At 37.9% G+C, this 17,322-nt stretch overlaps 1 protein-coding gene across 1 annotated transcript; it reads right to left on the reverse strand.

The window, feature by feature from the left end:
• Nucleotides 1–523: 523 nt before the first annotated feature.
• Nucleotides 524–17,112, reverse strand: PGM2 (phosphoglucomutase 2). Its single transcript, XM_026037696.1, has 14 exons — nucleotides 17,040–17,112; nucleotides 14,101–14,268; nucleotides 13,180–13,286; nucleotides 12,787–12,871; nucleotides 11,337–11,420; nucleotides 9,679–9,872; nucleotides 8,328–8,517; nucleotides 7,566–7,663; nucleotides 4,743–4,923; nucleotides 4,536–4,629; nucleotides 3,678–3,807; nucleotides 2,450–2,639; nucleotides 1,676–1,809; nucleotides 524–820 (listed from the first exon to the last, which is right to left on the reverse strand). Exons 1-14 carry the CDS (start codon nucleotides 17,109–17,111, stop codon nucleotides 718–720), a joined length of 1,830 nt encoding a protein of 609 aa, XP_025893481.1. The 5' UTR covers nucleotide 17,112; the 3' UTR covers nucleotides 524–717.
• Nucleotides 17,113–17,322: the final 210 nt, after the last annotated feature.

Consider the following 17,322-nt stretch of genomic DNA (forward strand, 5'->3'; position numbering starts at 1 on the left):
TGGAATATACTTTGTTTTTGCATACTTAGCATGCACAAGGAAAAATCTGAAATACTTGAGTTATGTCCAACAGCAAAAAACACATCCACTATTCAGTGAAGATGACAAACAGAAGCTGTCCCACGAATTCATGGGGGATTTCTTGCTTCTTGGGCTAAAATTTCCAAGGAGAAAAAAGTAATAATAATAATAATAATAAAAAAGGACAATCACTATGTCTAAAACATTTATCTCAAGTTTGGCAAGTTTGGTAAAGTTTCACCATAGGCTTCCAGAGCTCCCTGTTAACAGAAGCTCTTGCCTTGAAAACAATCTTAACTTAGAAAAAGAAATCACAATCTTCTCAGATTACACAAGCACACAACACACGCACACAAAGAAAAAAAAAGCATCAGGCTGCATTTCAGAAAACAGGATATTGCTTACAGTATTGAATTAGAACAAGTTTTGACCAAAATTTATTTGCAGACAATTTTTAGTTCATAGATTGATTATTTTTTATTCTTTTTTTTTTCATTTACTTTCTTTTGCTCCTTTGAGGATAAAGGTACTTCTATTCCAGAATAAGGTACTGGACTCCAGAGTAAGCAGAAGAGTATATGTTAAGTGCTCTTTAGTCTAAATTCTCAGATGTTTGGTCCTGAAAATCCTTACAACTTAAATAATGCACTTCTAATGCTGCAAAACAAATGCAGTGAAGCTAGCCGCTTGGTTAGTTCACTCTGTCTTTCGTTGAAGATTGTTTTTTTCTGGCTGAAAGAAATGTTTTTCAAGAGCGTTGACCAATTCATCTAATTCCTTCTTCAGCTGCTCAGCGTCACTAAGAAACAAAATCCACACAAATACAAAAAAGTGTCACAATGGAGAAGCTAAAATTGTACATTTTCAATATAGGGGCAGTTCTAAATCCAACATCTAATTTTAGGCAAACATTTTCTCTTAATGCCAAAAGCAATGCACTTAATTTCTTAAAATCTCCTGATGGTTTCTAAAAACCTCCGCACTGATGTTTTACTACGCAACTGATGTGAATGGAGGCAGTTAAAACCACGGACAAACACACCTCCAGAATATAACCTGCAATATATGAAAGCCTGTTTGAGTTCAGCAGCTCTACTGAATAAATTGTCAAGATAATAAATTAGTAACTTCTATTTGTAATGTGTTTTCAGATGAATTTTCATCAATAAGAAAGCATTATAACCATGACAGCAATAAATAATTGCTCATCTTCCAGACATTCCAGACAATCATTTAGATTTCCAAAGCTATCAATCAATGATATTATAACTAAATGTAGCAAGGGTATATAGTATATAGAACTATATGTAAAGTTTTCCATTCAGTTCGAAGCAATTACATATTTTTATACACACACACACATATGAAATACAGGGAAAATTCTCTCTTTCATTCAAGGCACTATATAGAACAACGTTCTGTTCTCACTGAAGGTAAAACCAATTTTAGACACATTTAAGTGACAGTAGGGATGATTCCATAAATTTTGCAGAATTAAAACTTGATACTTATTCATTCGCAAAAGAATAAAAGTTATATTAGTATTATTTGATGACAGACAGCTCTCTTCCCCATGGAAGTAATATAAGAAAAAAAAAAACAACCCACATCACAACCACTACTAGCCCAAACTTAATCCTACAAGTGACAATACCTGTTTCCAGGCGGTGCACAAAGTTCAGAATAGTATTTGATTTTTGGTTCTGTCCCACTGGTCCTCATAGTGGCCACTCCTCCATTAGCAAAAGTAAACGTTATCATTTGGCTACTTTTACTAGTAGGAAGTATCTAGAAACAGAAGGAATCATTTTTAGGAGTTGGAAAATGAGATCATGTGTAATGATCTGAGATGCAATCCATGACGTGACACTGCATAACTGATACATCGGTTAAAAGTAAGTTTTGTTCTCATTTCTTCATCATTGTGGTCTTCGGAGCACAATAAAACAAATGACAGTCTTACCCTCACACTGGGATCTGGCTGTTCCTTACTACTAGAAAGCTCAGGTCTAGTCAACATCCTGACTGCAAACACAAAAATCTCTGAGAGGCTTCCTCAAGAAGATAAAGAAATACAGATCCTGGAAGACTAAAAAAATCGAAGCCACATCTCAGCAGACAGCTTAGCTTTACCCTTCTGACAAAATAATGCAAGACAGACTTGGTCTGGTCAAACCAAGAAAGAAAATCTGTGGAAATGGCTGTCAATGGCACAATCGTCCTTACCAACCTTTCAATGCTGCCATCTTGAACAAATCAACCTCAATTCCCCCACCAAGACAAAACTAGCACCCCAAACTGGACTCATTTTAAGATACTGCTTTGGATGTGATAGGTTTTACAGTGTTGTTCTGTATTTTATAGATAGGTGCATATACATATATTATGACTGCATACATTAAAAATAATAAAAAAAAAAACTACTTACAGCCTTTTGATCTGGCTGGCTGCTGTCATATCCAGTAGTTAGATCTCTTATTCCAGAAACCTTAAATCTGCCACAGAATTTTGGGTAAGTATTTTTTCCCTCATAGTTTCTAAGGTTCTCAAAAAGCTGTTCAATAATTTTAGGATCATGGCAGATGAAATACGAAGCTTTGGTAATGTGGAAGCCATACCTGCCAAGACACAATAATAATGAGTTAATGAAAAAAGCTTCTTATTAGAATTGTTTACCACACACAATATACATCTTTAAGAACAATAATCTATACTCATGATCACTCAACTGCAGCATAATTTTGTCCCTTATGTTTTAAAGGGCCTCAGCACTTTAATTGCTCTACTTTATATAGGATCGTGAAGGAGCCACTTGCTCCCTCCAAAGAAACAAAACCCCCACCAACCTCGTCTTCCTCCCCAGCATGAAATCCTTCTTCATCTCTGTGAAGATATTAAACATCTCCCAGACAACAGGGAAAAGAAAAACAACAGTAGTGCCTCATATTAAGTACTCATAAGAACACTCAGCTGTAAGCAGCCAAAAGTTATGCCCAGTCACAGCAGTTCTGCTCTTGATATTCAGAAAAGAAACAGAAAGCAGCCAATATTCATTTATCCCTATCTATCTATCTATCTATCTATCTATCTATCTATCTATCTATCTAAACAGAATACTACAATAAAAAGCCTGTCATTAACATAATATTAGCAGTCTCTGATGAGAAGGAGCCCGACATGCAGGACAGAAGCAAGCTTCCTTTTATGGGTACAATAAACTTGCCATGTACCCGGGGCCACGATGCCCCGTGGTTCTGCATGTCCCATATGGTTGGGCAGCAAGAGGCACTCTGACGACTAGAGTTCAGGCAGGGGTTGCTGGCCAAAATAACAACCTGCTCTGCAGACAGAGCTGAGGTCTAGAGCACAACTTCTCAGGAAGAGAAAAACACTCTCCAAAGAAACAAAAAAATGCCAGTAACCTTTTTTTTTTTTTTTTTGAGAGGGGATGTGTGCAGGGTAAAAATACCTTAAAATTAGACAGAATCAACTCAATATATTCATACCCATGAGACAGCACAGCTTTCTAGAATATTCCTGTTAACATACTTCTGTACTTAATTTCTTCATATACTACGGGTTGTGACTGAGTCTTATTAACCGCAGTATTATGGAATGAAGAAAATGTAACATTGGACAAGTATAATCAAACTCACTCATCATAGACTGCTTTCAGCTGCTGGGTCAAAGACAAGTTCTTGGTTGCCAAAAAGCTGGCCATCTCTGCAGCTATAACTGCAGCACTGACGCCGTCTTTGTCCAGAACAGCAGGGCAGCACATATACCCTGAAGAAACAAAATTATGCGAGTAGAAATTTGTATGAGGAAACTAGACAATACACAGCAGAAAAAAAGTTAACCAGGCTAACAGCTCCACAAGGGGAAATACAGGTTTTCAGGCTAAAAACATTTTAGAATTAAACCAAAAAATATTTTCAATAAAGACTGGGATTCAGAGAAGTATTATCTTCTGATGAATATTGTTAATTTCAATACTTTAAGAAACAACATATTCAATAGTTTTACAGCACAGATTTATAGCATATATACATATATGCATGATATACAGCATAGATTTATAGATGACATAGATTTATGTCATCTTTGGGACACAGATACTTCTGAGTACTTTTGGAATTACCATGAAAGGCAGAAAAACACAAAGTTCTCTTTTTAATTCACTTTTAAGCTTAAAGTGTCAGTTTCACATACTCAATCCAAAATCTGAAAGTACTATTTTCTTGTGAACAAAGCAAGCAAACCAACAACCCAGTGTGTGCACAATCTATAGCCTGCCTGCTAAGCAATGCTGTTGAAAACAGACATGCTAAGCTCATATCACAATATCTAGTGCTGAACAAATTCAGACTCCTAAAGAAAGCTAGCAACATCAATCAGCCCAATATATTACATGAATTTGAAATGCGTCTGCTGTGGTGAAGGGACCCTTTTTGCAGTTGTCCTATTTCCATTATTTTACAGGTTATCAGAACTTAGGTAATATTTCATCTTACCTATAGCCTCTTCAAACGCAAACAGAACAGCTTTCCCCTGATCCATAAGCTGCTTCGCACGGTTCCCCATCCACTTAAAACCTGTCAGGGTTTCCTAAAGCCGTGTGTGAGAGGAGAAAGAAAAGGGGATAGGGAACAAGTATTTAGAAACACTAAATGGTAGAGAGAAGCCAAGAAATGAACACAGAGTAACAGGCGAGAGTTTACCTCAAAGTGGAAACCCTCCTTCAGTGCAATTGCTCTCAGGATTTTGGAAGAAACGGTACTGGACAACATGTAAATATCTTTAATGGCACAAGTGTCCTGATTTTGGTTTTTCCAACAAGTGAAGATCCACCAGCCTAAAAGAGCTCCCAGCTCATTTCCAGAAAACACTTTCCATTCACCACTAGGAGGAAAAAAAAAAAAAAAAAAAAAAACCACCATATATATGTATTTCTGTATTTTTCATATATATTTCTGAAAGTATATTTTCAAATACTTGTTCAAACAGTATTTTTTCAAATATTTTACTTGTTTTTCAAAGCATAGTATCAAAATATAGTATATTTTATTCAAAGTACATTTCAAAATTTAAACTATAGGGTACTGACAAAAAAATGATTCAAGATTCTTTCATACAAGAAAACTAACCACTGTAGCCACTGTATCTGAATTACAAACAAAAGTAATGAGTTATTATGGTTTTTTTTATATGAACAAAGAATCTCCTTATCCAAAGAATTTTAAGTGGTTACCTTCCTCCTCTATCATAGTTACCAACTTATGAGTTTATCTAAAAAGGTATTTCCAACATATTAAAAAACAAATAAAAAAAGAAAGAAAACATGGCAGCTACAAATTATAAAACAAACATTTAAGACAAACATTGACATATGATAACACTGACATAAACAGTGAAACAATTCTCAATGATGTTTTTTTTACTTGGCTGAGTGCCAAATACTTTCAATGACCCATTGACATATAGGTCTTTAAATGAAGAAGATGGGGAACATGTCAGAAAGAAATATAAAAAATGACTTTAAGTTCCAATCTGTTCATAGACCAAGGGAAACATAGGGAAAAAAAAAAAAAGACAGAGAGACAGATGTGAATATTGCCCAAAAACGCAGTTGTGAAAGGGAGCAAAGACACAACTAAACTGACAAAACCCAAGACCTACAGAAACAGTACCTGGAGTGAAAGAGAAGCAGACTCAGTGTCCTGCACTTTATTGATGCCAAGAGGCACAAAGTAATGTACAGCAACAATTTAGCTGAGAGACTGTGCTCTAGCAGGAGGTTCTGTCAAAGAAGAAGTATAGATACTGTAGAAGCCTATATTAATACTCTGATTAGTGTACAAGTAGCTTCAGCCAAGTTAGGCAGGAGGAGCAAAACCTAAAGTTAGGGCAGAATTAAGGCTGGCTAAACAATTAGGTAGGAGAATGAGAAGACCACTTTGCCTCCATGCCCATTTTCTTTTGCCAAATGCAACATTTTTCTGAGTGGCTAACATCATATTTCTAATTAATAGGACCACTTATATTCTTAGGCTTTTCCAGTTGTCGCTGTGCTAGCAGACACTTCATTCTGATCTTGATTAAAGTCATCCGAGGTCTTGCTAAAGTAACTGTGGCTTAGACTGGCATGTGCCAAAATACTCAAACCAAGATATTTTGGCTAATACTGTTAGTCTTCAAAGGTAGAGCAGAGGGGATTCCAATTAGACCATTCTTCTTCTACAAGCAAGAAAGCCTCTTTGGTTCAGATAATGTGAATATAGAGTCAACCCTCCAGCCCCACTCTCTGAAGCTCCTACAGGACCAAAGCAGCTGTTCGGTGTGGAGAGGCACATGCTTTCCATTTTCACTGGAGTGTTAGAATCTGTCCAGCTGATTTACAAACAAATTATTTGTCTCATGAGCAATCACTGAGGACATCTGGCAAGTGCCCACCTCATGGCACAGGTACCTAGGGGTGTTGCCAGGATTTTGTACCTCTGCCTGCTCTCAAAGCAAACGATTCATTTACACGATTTCTGCTCCTGACTCAGCAGCAAGTCTGCTCTGTCCATTCTGCTCTGTTCACTTGAGGGCCTCAAGTTTACTTTTGTTAAAGACTGTAACTGTGGGCCAGGACTTCAGTTTACCATCTGCCTTTTTCAGCTAGGTGGAAGGGAAGCACCATATCTGCACATAATGGCATCCAGTGCAGCTTATTTTCAGTCAAATATTACACTATTCAGAAATACAAATGCTTTGTAGAGGCGAATGATATTAAGCAGTATGCAGTAAGGGCATAACAATATTAAGCCAAACCTATAAGTCACACATCTAAGCGTCTGACAAGCCTAAGAAGTTGCTGTCAGGAAGGTTTACCTGTTACTATCCCATTCTTTAATAGGATACACACAGTTCAAGGCATCAGTTGTGCACCTTTTACTGCAAAGCAGAGAACAAATGTCTATACCAAGAAATATGGAACACTGACAGAATTTAAGGTGAATTGCAGGTACCTTCTCTTCACAAAACAATGTGTAAGAGAGGCCCACATCAGCTAATGCCTCATCTAATCTAATAATCAAGTACAAGATTTAGTCTCTAATGGTATGAGAAATAAAGGGTTCATATTAATAGTGATTTCCACTTATCCTGAAGTCAACATGAAGCTATAAAGGCTCTGCAGAAACACAGTATCAAAAATGTTTTTCTGTCTGTGGAAAAGTTCTGTTTGGAAAAAACAAAATCTATCTTTAGAAGGTATAACAGAATCAGAATAATTCACATGCTTCTGTGCATACCTCAAGTTCAGTAAATGTCAAATATTTATTCTGGCTTCCGTGCATTGTCTAAAATTAATTCCTTTTTAACTTACTGTCTCCCACTGTGTACTTTATGTCATCCTTTCACGTGTCTACATACTTTTAATCCAAAAAAGAACTACTATGATTGTTTATCTTCCTATGCAACACTGGTAACAAAAATTCCCCAAATTAGTCTGGCTTTTAAGTCCAATATTTATGGGTTTTATTTTGCTCTTTTCATACCTTTCTTGTTTCTCTGCCACTGCAAGTCGATCAGCATCGGGATCATTTGCTAAAATGATTTTTGCCCCATCTTTCTCAGCCAAAGCAAACGATAATGTCTGGAAACGTGACAAGCAATACCAGAAGAGCATTAATGCAGCTAGACTTCAAATAATTTCTTCTATTTTATCTTGACCACACAAAATCATTATGGCTCTCTCATAATATAACTTCATTTACATTTAAGCAATTCATAGGATATAAACCTGACAGTAGAATGTACAAACAGAAGATATTTAATTTTACCTACATCATTCTATTTTTGCAGCCTGACTTAAAAGCTAATTAGATGATAACAGGATGCTTCAAAAACAAGTGCTTGTACCTGGTAAGGCTCTGCCTGCCTCTGCCTGTTTTAAAACAATTTAGTCCTCATATCTTAGATGTAATTTGTTAAAACATTTTGAAAATTTCTATGAAGATGCATCTTAAAAACAAAGACCTCCTTCCCCAAAATAGTCTAAGCTCACTTCATTGTATGAATCAATGCTGCACGTTCCATTACAGAGCAGAACAAAGTACAGTTTTAAATTACAGCTAATTATTACCTAACTGTTTCATAAAGAGTTATACATTTGAATGAAAGAACACCAGCTAACTCTTTGACAAGGATATTAAAAGAGAAATGAAATACAGTTCTGTTCTATATTTACAGCCATGATTGTTATCAGAATGGAAATACTTTGACAGAAATTATAACTATAAAAATATTTATTTACTTACCAGAACACCTTTGCCTTCTTCAGGATTTGGATACTTCACTGTGGGAAATTCTGGATCAGGATCCTTCTGCTCCGGAACAGCAAAGGGAGGGCTAAGGTCAAATGCCTTGAAGGCCAATTGCACAAATTTATGACCTACACCATGCACGGAAGTATGAACAAATTTCAGCTTTGTTTCCTTGTTTATATCCCTGAAATCAAGCAGATTAATAGGACGCTTAATGTTGCAGAATATTCTATATACTATTTCACTCTTTCAGAATTTGACAGTACTGTTAAAATTATGAAAATATAGAAGACTTTTTTTTTTTTTTTTTAAAACTCGTGGCTTAAAAAATGTTTTAGCCTCCTCTCTCAGCTCTATAAATCACTCTATATATTCAAGTGGTTTACACGTGCCAGGATGTTAGATAAGATAAATTTCTATGGACTCCATTCAAGAGACTCCAAAGGTGGCCAGTGGAGAACAAATGGACTAGTGAGACTCTTCATCCCCTACTTTGGCATTTACACTAATTCCAAAGACAGAATACGGTGAATGTACAACACCAAGCTTGAAATACCTTCATTTTTGTGAGATACATTACTAGAAAAAAATGTAAAAAACAGAGACACAAAGTCATTCAGACTCCTCATATCGTGAGAAAGCAGCATCATTTCTCTCATAAGCCTAGTCTTCTAGTAACAACTGATTTCAAAGCTTTTAGCCAAACAGCAAGAACATGGTTACTAGTGATTACAATTTTGGTTTAAATGAGCAGATCCAACAAGTTGCTCCTCATCTAATCCATAGTCTGCAAACACACACAGCTCATGAAGAGAAACATCCATTCTAACTTGTTGAGTAAGATTTTGCTAAATAAATAACAGAAATCAGCTTGTGCAAGGATAAGAGGAACACACCCAAAACCGCAATGACACAGCAAGGGCTCCTCTTTTCACAATCAGCTGAATAGCCTGGCTCACCTTATCATTTTAAAGCTCATTTTAAAGCTAAGATTATACAATTTTAATTCGTGAAAGTCACATTCACAGCTCACCCTCAGCTGCACAAGATTTGCCATGGCAAGACTGGGAGCCTCTTTGATGCAGGGGCATGCTAATACAGGGAGATCATACTAAAAAAGCAGATTTGTTGGGTTGTATTTCTCCTGGAATAACTTTATCAACCAACTTACTACAGTTCTCCTGACTGCTGGTACTACCACAAAAGGTGACAATAGAGCACAGGCAGAAACGGAAAATATGTCAGGAACATGGTTGGCCTGGCTTCCATTAATTTAAGCCACCATGCTGACATATCTAGAACTAAATGGAAACCCCTTATTCTTACCCCCATTAGCAGCAGTTACCTGTGAAAGCAATGTTTCTGTATGTCTTTGAAATAGTCCTTACTGATGGTGGCATACGGATCATGAAGCAGCTGGCTGCTGTCAACAAGTTTGTCATCCCAAGCTTGAGGCCATGGCTCTTGATTCTCCTCTATGGCCTCAGAAATTCCTTTGTCGTGAGGGGAAATGATCTGAGCACCATTTTCCCAGTACACCTAAGTGGTTTAGGATAGGAAGATAAGAGATTATTTTGGTCATCAGTATTATACAAATAGCTTTGTTATTTTCTTGTTGACCAAGATGTATTAAATCTGGTGGTGAATACCAGATTAGCTGACACATCCAGCTAAAATACACCCACAGTATTCCTATGTTAGCAATCAGTGTTTCTTCTTGCACCTCTAATTGAGGTTCATAATGAAAAACTAACCAAAACTTTAGTCTTGAAAATTTTTGAAAATTTTTGATTTTTTCATTTTTTGAAAGAATTTAGTCTTGAAAATCAAGAATTTAGTCTTGAAATTAGTCTTTACTGAGAAGACAAGTAGCAGTCTGCAGTTTTCCTGCTAGACTTAGAAATGATTTTACCTATGATATATTATAAATGCTTCTATAGATGTTTAGCAAAAGTATACAAGCTAAAAAAAAAACTCTTAAAAAACTAAAGTAAGAATCAAACACTTTCACCACAAAAAAAATCCTTAAGGAGAAACACAAGGAGCTTGCAGTTGTATAAAAGCAGCAATGTTGCCACCACAGCAAGCAAAAATTTCACTAAGTTTTAATGTGTTTATTATAGAACCAAACAGCATGTAGCCCAAATAACAGATCATTAAGTAAAAACTTGATTTTGTTTATTGTTATTATTTGTTTATTGAAGAATAATTTTCAAAGCATCCAAACACATGGAAAAGCTATCAAAATCAAAATATGAAAACATAAAAAAAAAAGGCAATTTAAAAAGACAAAAAATTCTCAAGGTACAGAGAACAAATACTATCTCCACAAATACTTTGCTTATCCATCAACAGAAACCTCTTAACCTCCATTTCTGCATTTTGGCAACAGTGTCAATGTGAACAGCCCAGCTATATTGATTGGCAACTGGCAGCTCATTGGCCTTCATTAAAAACAAACAAACAAACAAAGACCAGAATAAAAAACCTCAAGCTCCACCCCAGACTGTGGCTTTCTGGGTCATTTGTTTCTTGCACCATAGGAAAAAAAGTCACACTGATCAATAGCATCATTTAGAAAAAGGAATTGAGATTTCATGAAATGAACAGAATTTATTCAAAGTGCTTTGTACAAGCAGATCATTAGGTTCCACATATTTTTTAATTTTATGTTTGCAACTGTAAAGAGATCTTTTAAAAATAAACAATCTGTAAAGGGATCTTTTTAAAAATACATCTAGTAATACATAAAATAGATCAGTAAATATGCTAAGTGTTCCAAAACATGCTCTATCTTTCTCCTTTTTGGATCTAAGATATTAATCAATGTTATTAGCAATATAACATGCTACCATACTTAAATATATATCTAAAAAGACATCTCAAGAATAAACAAACAAGTCTTCTGTTTGGTAATATGTTTGGAACTAAATACACCAGTCTGTGATAATGTCTTTACAGGAAAAAATAAATAAATAGAAATTGAAAATATTTAAAAAATACCTTGTAACCGTTATCTTGCTTCGGGTTGTGGGAAGCAGTAACCATAATTCCAGCACAAAGCTTCAGATGAGTTACTGTATAGGGCTGTAATGAAAGTTAGTTATCTGAATTGTGTGAAATATGATAAGAAGCCTTATTTTCATCGACATGCAATACTTACATACTACTAAATAAAAGAGAGGATATTTATTACTAATAAATGAGTCCTACAGACTGACTCCCTAAAGCAGAAGCTGAACAGCACTTACCTCAGCAAGAGGCACCCATGTGGCACACACACAGTTGTTATTTTCTGTGTGTTCTTCTATCTTAAATACTCTTAGTGTCATTTCAGGTGCTTTGTGGACCATTGGTACTTTTTTACAGAACAAAATTGAAAATGTCCTTGTTAAAGGAACTGAGAGAAGTTTTCATAGGGCAGACAGAATTAGAACTAGAGCAACATCATCCTACTGTGTTTTAAGAGCAGCCCCTGGAGCATATTCTGTTCTGAACCACCAAGTTAAAAACTAAATATTACTGGTGACCAGCGGTCCAGTTCTAGTTCTGCCCTGGCTATTAAAGTGAAGACAATCAACTTGACCTCTTGCAACACTGTTTTGAGCTGCCCTATGAAGTCTTCGATCCAAAATTTCTATCAGTAGTGGGATGCTTTCCATCCTACTTAGTCACATGTTTACAGCAGTCACTGGAATTGCAGGGGACAAACTGCTGCTTTGAGTAATTTTTTTTATTGCTCCACTGACATCTAGTGATATGATGGTGGAAATACAAACACATTCTGTATCAGCAAAACTGCCACTGCACTTTAGCAACCTGTTTTTTTGAGAAGACTACTTTAGATGAAGGCTTCTCTCCCCTTTCCCGCCCCCTCAAAAATAAAAAGCACAAGAACAAAAAGATAACTGTTTCAGACTTGCTCATTTTCATACTTGAGTATCTTCTGCATGACCATTTCAGTTCAAAGTATGTTATAACTAAAACTGATCTAAAATTGGGGATGAAATGCACACTGGATTTTTACAGGATAGAGTATCAAGGACTAAGTTGAGTTCAAGGCATAAGAAAAGAGGCTACTGGGGCACAAGTAAAATAAACAGGTTAATATACAGGCTCCAGGAAGTGCCCAAAATGTTCCTGTTAATCCTTCACAACACCCAGGAAACTATGAAATGCTATATAAAAGAACTAAGTCTGAAAGCATGAATGAGGCATGGGAACATGCCCCATGTCACAGACAACTTAACAGGATCTTCCCTTTTAATGTAGTAGATGTTGTAAGATAAATATAGCTAAATAAACATAAAACTTAAAGAGTTTTTTTATGTTTAAACATCAAAAGTGTTTTAAACATCAGAAGAAGTTTACTGAGCTTTCCTTAGTAGAAGTATTTCTTTTCTATGTGACAGCATTTATGTGTATATAGAAAAGATATAATAGAGAAACCTACCACAAAAGGAGTTGGTGTTATGTCAGAGAACAGGTAAACGGGAACTCCCTGATTGATGAAAGTATTAGCAGCAAGTCTTGCAAACCTAAACAACAAGAAAATATTCCTTGAAATATATTCATTTATTCATTTTCTCACTAACTAGAGTTTACAGTTTATCTGTCCCTCACTCTAAGGGAAGAGGAAAAAAAAGCAGTAGAAATTATTATATGGATCCAATGTATCCATGTAACGCCAAACCACGTTCCCTCTCTATTCCCAAGAGACAAGTACAATTAAGTATTACATTGACATTGACAGAATATAAAAATAATGTAAAAGCCAGTTGAAGCAGCTTTTAAAACTGTTGATTTATGTAATTATGCTACAAAATATGCAATACCTGAAGAGTACCTTTTGCTACTGCCTCCACTTGGAGGATGGGCACGAGCATCAAAACCAATCACAACTCCTCTCTCTTTCAGGTCACTGAAATTTTTTTCAAGGTATCTGCAAAATCCCTGAAGAAAATAAAGCCACTTCATTAACCCGATCTTAACATTTAACATATCCTTGCAGCAAGATGATTCATGAGCAAAACAAGTACTAACCTGGATTTGGGTTCAACTTGTGTAGGGCACCACAAAATACCAGGAAATAGCAAAAACCTTCAAATCAATATAGTGAGGTCTGATAGTACTTACATTCTTTTCCAAAAATCAGAATTAACTCCAGAAAGAGTTAACATGATTAGTCTGAATCATGGACTTTCAATAGCAATTCAGTTACTTGCTTCCTTGTATGGGAACTTTCTAAGTAATCACAAGGGCCAACATTTCAGTTTTTGAATGTTACTTTAGTTATGGCCCTCTTTTAAGACAGAACACCTAAGCAGATCAGGCTGCAGTGATTACAATCTTTTTAAAAACAAAACAGATGTAATGGAAATATTTATTCACATATATAAGTATTAAAGAATATTCATATGAACTGAAATTTTGCACATGTAAAATGTAGCTTAATGCTGTCTACCTTTCATTTTTTGCAGCTGTTGTAACAGGACAACCAGTCCACTGCAGTTTATCTCTCTAGTGGTGTAAAATCCAACTGTGTATCAGATATGGAAGATAAAAGTGTTCAATTTAGAGTTTCTCCCTGCATATTTTCCATGATCAGTACCCAGTTAACTATTACTTAAGTGACTTCTGAAAAAATAAATTGGACACATGGCTAAACATTTAATCTTCCACTGAATATCCATTTACTTGTCATAAATTAGTCCTTTCCAAACAAAGAAAGGACCACTGAAGTGAGACAAAAGGGTTAACACCATACCTGGGTCGTCTGGATAATGGTCAAGTCATTCATGTGGGAAATGCCAGCTCCCATGGCAGCTCTGAGCCCTGCTGTGCCGAACTCCATCCGCGCGCCAAAATACTTCTGCAGCTCTCCTGCATTTCCTTCAGCAACCAGTTGCTTCACTATTGCAGAAGTTTTGGGATTCTGCAGACACAAAATTCAGATTATTTTTAAAAAAAGAAAAAGCTCCTGTTCTAAAAAAATATCTTTAAGCTTTTTAATAGAACTGACATTCTTCCCCACTTTTGCTAGTAGATAACTTCAGGTTAAAAACCTATCCTAACACTTCCAGAGTGCTAGAACTTGTGCTACAACTTCATGTCTTTCACAAGTCAGGGCAATTTCAACTCTTACTCATTTCTGATTTCTATCACTTTAAGCGAATGTGCTGCCTTGACAGCAGCAGGACAACAGTTCGGGAAGCGATACGATTTCAAAGAGTCGGATTCTTTTTTTTTTTCCCCATTAGCAACAAAAACCCAATGATCAGAAAGCAGGAGCTACAGAAGATACATCAGAAAGCAATCGAGGCAGATTGTTGCATTTATTACTTCTGTAGTAATGTAAGTAGAGCTTGAAAATATACATACTTAGTATGTATACTAAATAATATACATATAGTATACATACTCAGTATGTATACATACACACTTATTCCAAGTGACTAACGCAAGCCTAAGCAAAACCTGCCTAGTCAGAAGATAAAGATGACAACAGTTTGGGGTATATTTGCAAGTAATACTTGTTATAAAAATATTTAATCATGTAATACAATTGTTAACAACTCCCTTCTCATACTTACGAATTAACATAGCCCTGTTGGTGCCCGTATCACGGTTTTAATAATACGTGACTTGAAGTTTTTCCATCTGCATGATTCCCTGTGACTCCCGATCCAGAGGGACAGATGGCTCGCTCAGTCACCAGGCAACAGTGTCAGGCAAGGCAGTAACACACTCCATAGGTTAATCAGGTTGGAATTACACACACTTCACACTGGAGTATGAAGATTATTATTTTCAAATGATCCTAAACGTTGATTTCTGGTCAGCTGAATGACCCCATAAAACTTACAGCCTTTAGCTCTCAAACAAGACAATCCTGCTCACAGCAAAGAAAGGGAGGTAACCCCAGGTACAAAGACTTCCTGCAGCTCCAGTAAATGCTCAAGGACCTGCCTAACAGCAGTCACTGGAGCAAACTCACACAGAAAGACCAAGTGTTCTGTCCATCTAACTGGCACCACGTGCTTTGGATTGCCTACAAACAAAACATGTTTTCTTTGAATGTTACCCTATATTCATAATTTGTAGGCACCTACCCTATTATTGGCTTGCGCATTCGCCACTCGATGACAGGTACGTCAAAAATACTCAGAAAGCTAAAGTGTGTTTGTTGCCAACAAGCAAACAGTGTAACACAGTAATCAGGAAGTTCACATAACTCTGAATAAGCTGGAAGCACAACAGGGGGAAAAAAAAGTGTGTATATAATATATATATATATATCCCATATTGCTTTCTCTCCCCCACCAAAAATCTGGTAATACTAGTTTCCAGTTTAATTTCAGTTACCAGTGTAAGAGTTGTTGTCGAATTATTGTTTCCAGAACTGTTAATTTTTCATCAGTAAAAAAGTCCTCACAAAGTATTAGAGGAATAGCCAGTGGCTAAGCGGGTTTGATTTTCAATATAAGCAAAAGTTACCTTATAAATCTATGTCTGATAACTGAATGAAAAATATGATACACATGACAGTGACAGAAACTGAAAGGTTGATAACATGCACAGTAATTGTCCTCTACACAACTCTTTCCAGCAAAGCCAGTATGACCGATGACTATTTGCTCTTGCCAACTTTTATTTTGCAAGGAACATGCAGCTTATCACCATTAAATATTAACTTATCGCTTCATATTAAAAAACAATTTTTTTTTAATCAGTGTAAATGGACAAGGGTTATATGGGCTCAGGAGGTTACTCAAGGCAAACACTGTAGAAGCTCCCTGAAAAATGGAAATAAATTATTATTTTTGTGTGACAAATATTACTGCAGTCAAGGATGCATTTTTAAGTAATGAGATAACTCTAAAAAAAAATAAAAGGGATGATGCCTTAGATCTCAAGAGGTTCCCACAACATAACCGGAATATCAATTAGAAGACAAAATGATTAAACAGGATTAAAATTAACATTAATAAAAGAAAGTTATTCTTTGGAAGTAGCGGGCCTTTCCAAAGCAGACCTTGTCTTCTCGAAACGCTCTGTGAAAACCTTGGCACAAAAGCCTGCTGCAGCTCAGTGGAACGTGCAGCCCCTTCCGAGAGCGGAGCTGCTCTGGCACCGCACTGTAACCAGTAAAACCCAAACTGGCACCCAAAACCCATGGGGTGGCCCACAGGGGCTGGAGGCCCTTCCCAAAGGTGTGGGAGCTGCAGTGGGAAGCGCTCGCATTTCCTGAGCACTCCTACGGCAAAAGGGCCCTTCCCAAATGCGGGATACAGGGATAGGAGGGTGGTTTTACTTCGGCACACACTCCAGTGAGGGCAATACTGAAACCGGCTGGTCTTAAAACGGGACGTTCGCCCACGGGGCTTTCTGGGAACGCGTTTTTCTCCGCAAGGAAGGCACGGCGGGACCAGAGGTTCGCAGCGCTCCGCGGGGTGCATACGTTAAATGTATGAGTCCGAGCGCAGCAGGGGGGCTGGGAGCGACCCAGCGCCGCTCCGCCCGCACGCAGGGCACCCGGGACAAGAACCCGCGACGATCCCCACGCGCCTCCCGGGCCGCGCTCCCGAGTCAGCGCGGGGGCCGCTACCCGCGCGCAGCGACCCAGGCCCACAACGCCCGCAGGCCAACGCCCGCAACGGCCCCAACGGGCGCGGGCGCGGCGGGTCCGCGGGGCTGCGGCCTCACCTTGTCCCAGAGCAGCCACTGCGCGGCCGCGCGGCCCAGCGCCGCGTCCCCCGCCGAGCTGCGCGCCGCCATGTCGCCGCTGCCGCCGCTGCCGCCCCGCTCCTTCCCCCTTCCGCAGCGCTGCCCGCCCGCGGCCGCCGCTGGGGCTGGGGCTGGGGCCGCCCCGCCTCCGTCGCGGCCGGCCGGGCCGGGCGCCGTGTCGGTGCCGCCCGGGGGCGGTGCGCGGTGCGCGGAGCCGGCACCACCGAGCGCGGCAGCGGCAGGGACTGGGGCGAACCGCCGG

The sequence above is a fragment of the Nothoprocta perdicaria genome, unplaced genomic scaffold (assembly GCF_003342845.1).
Source record: "Nothoprocta perdicaria isolate Ctin4 unplaced genomic scaffold, notPer1 scaffold_2, whole genome shotgun sequence".
In the NCBI taxonomy this organism is placed as follows: Eukaryota; Metazoa; Chordata; class Aves; order Tinamiformes; family Tinamidae; genus Nothoprocta; species Nothoprocta perdicaria.

Bases quoted from the DNA above. Each gene is read 5' to 3' on its own strand.
- PGM2 (XM_026037696.1), bottom strand. From the start codon at position 17,111: ATGGCGGCGCGCAGCTCGGCGGGGGACGCGGCGCTGGGCCGCGCGGCC. The intron at 12,872-13,179 runs GTACTCTTCAGG...CTTGTTGTTTAG, and splicing joins AGTGGAGGCAGTAGCAAAAG to GTTTGCAAGACTTGCTGCTA. The intron at 2,640-3,677 runs GTGAGTTTGATT...GTGTCTTGGCAG, and splicing joins CTGAAAGCAGTCTATGATGA to GTATGGCTTCCACATTACCA.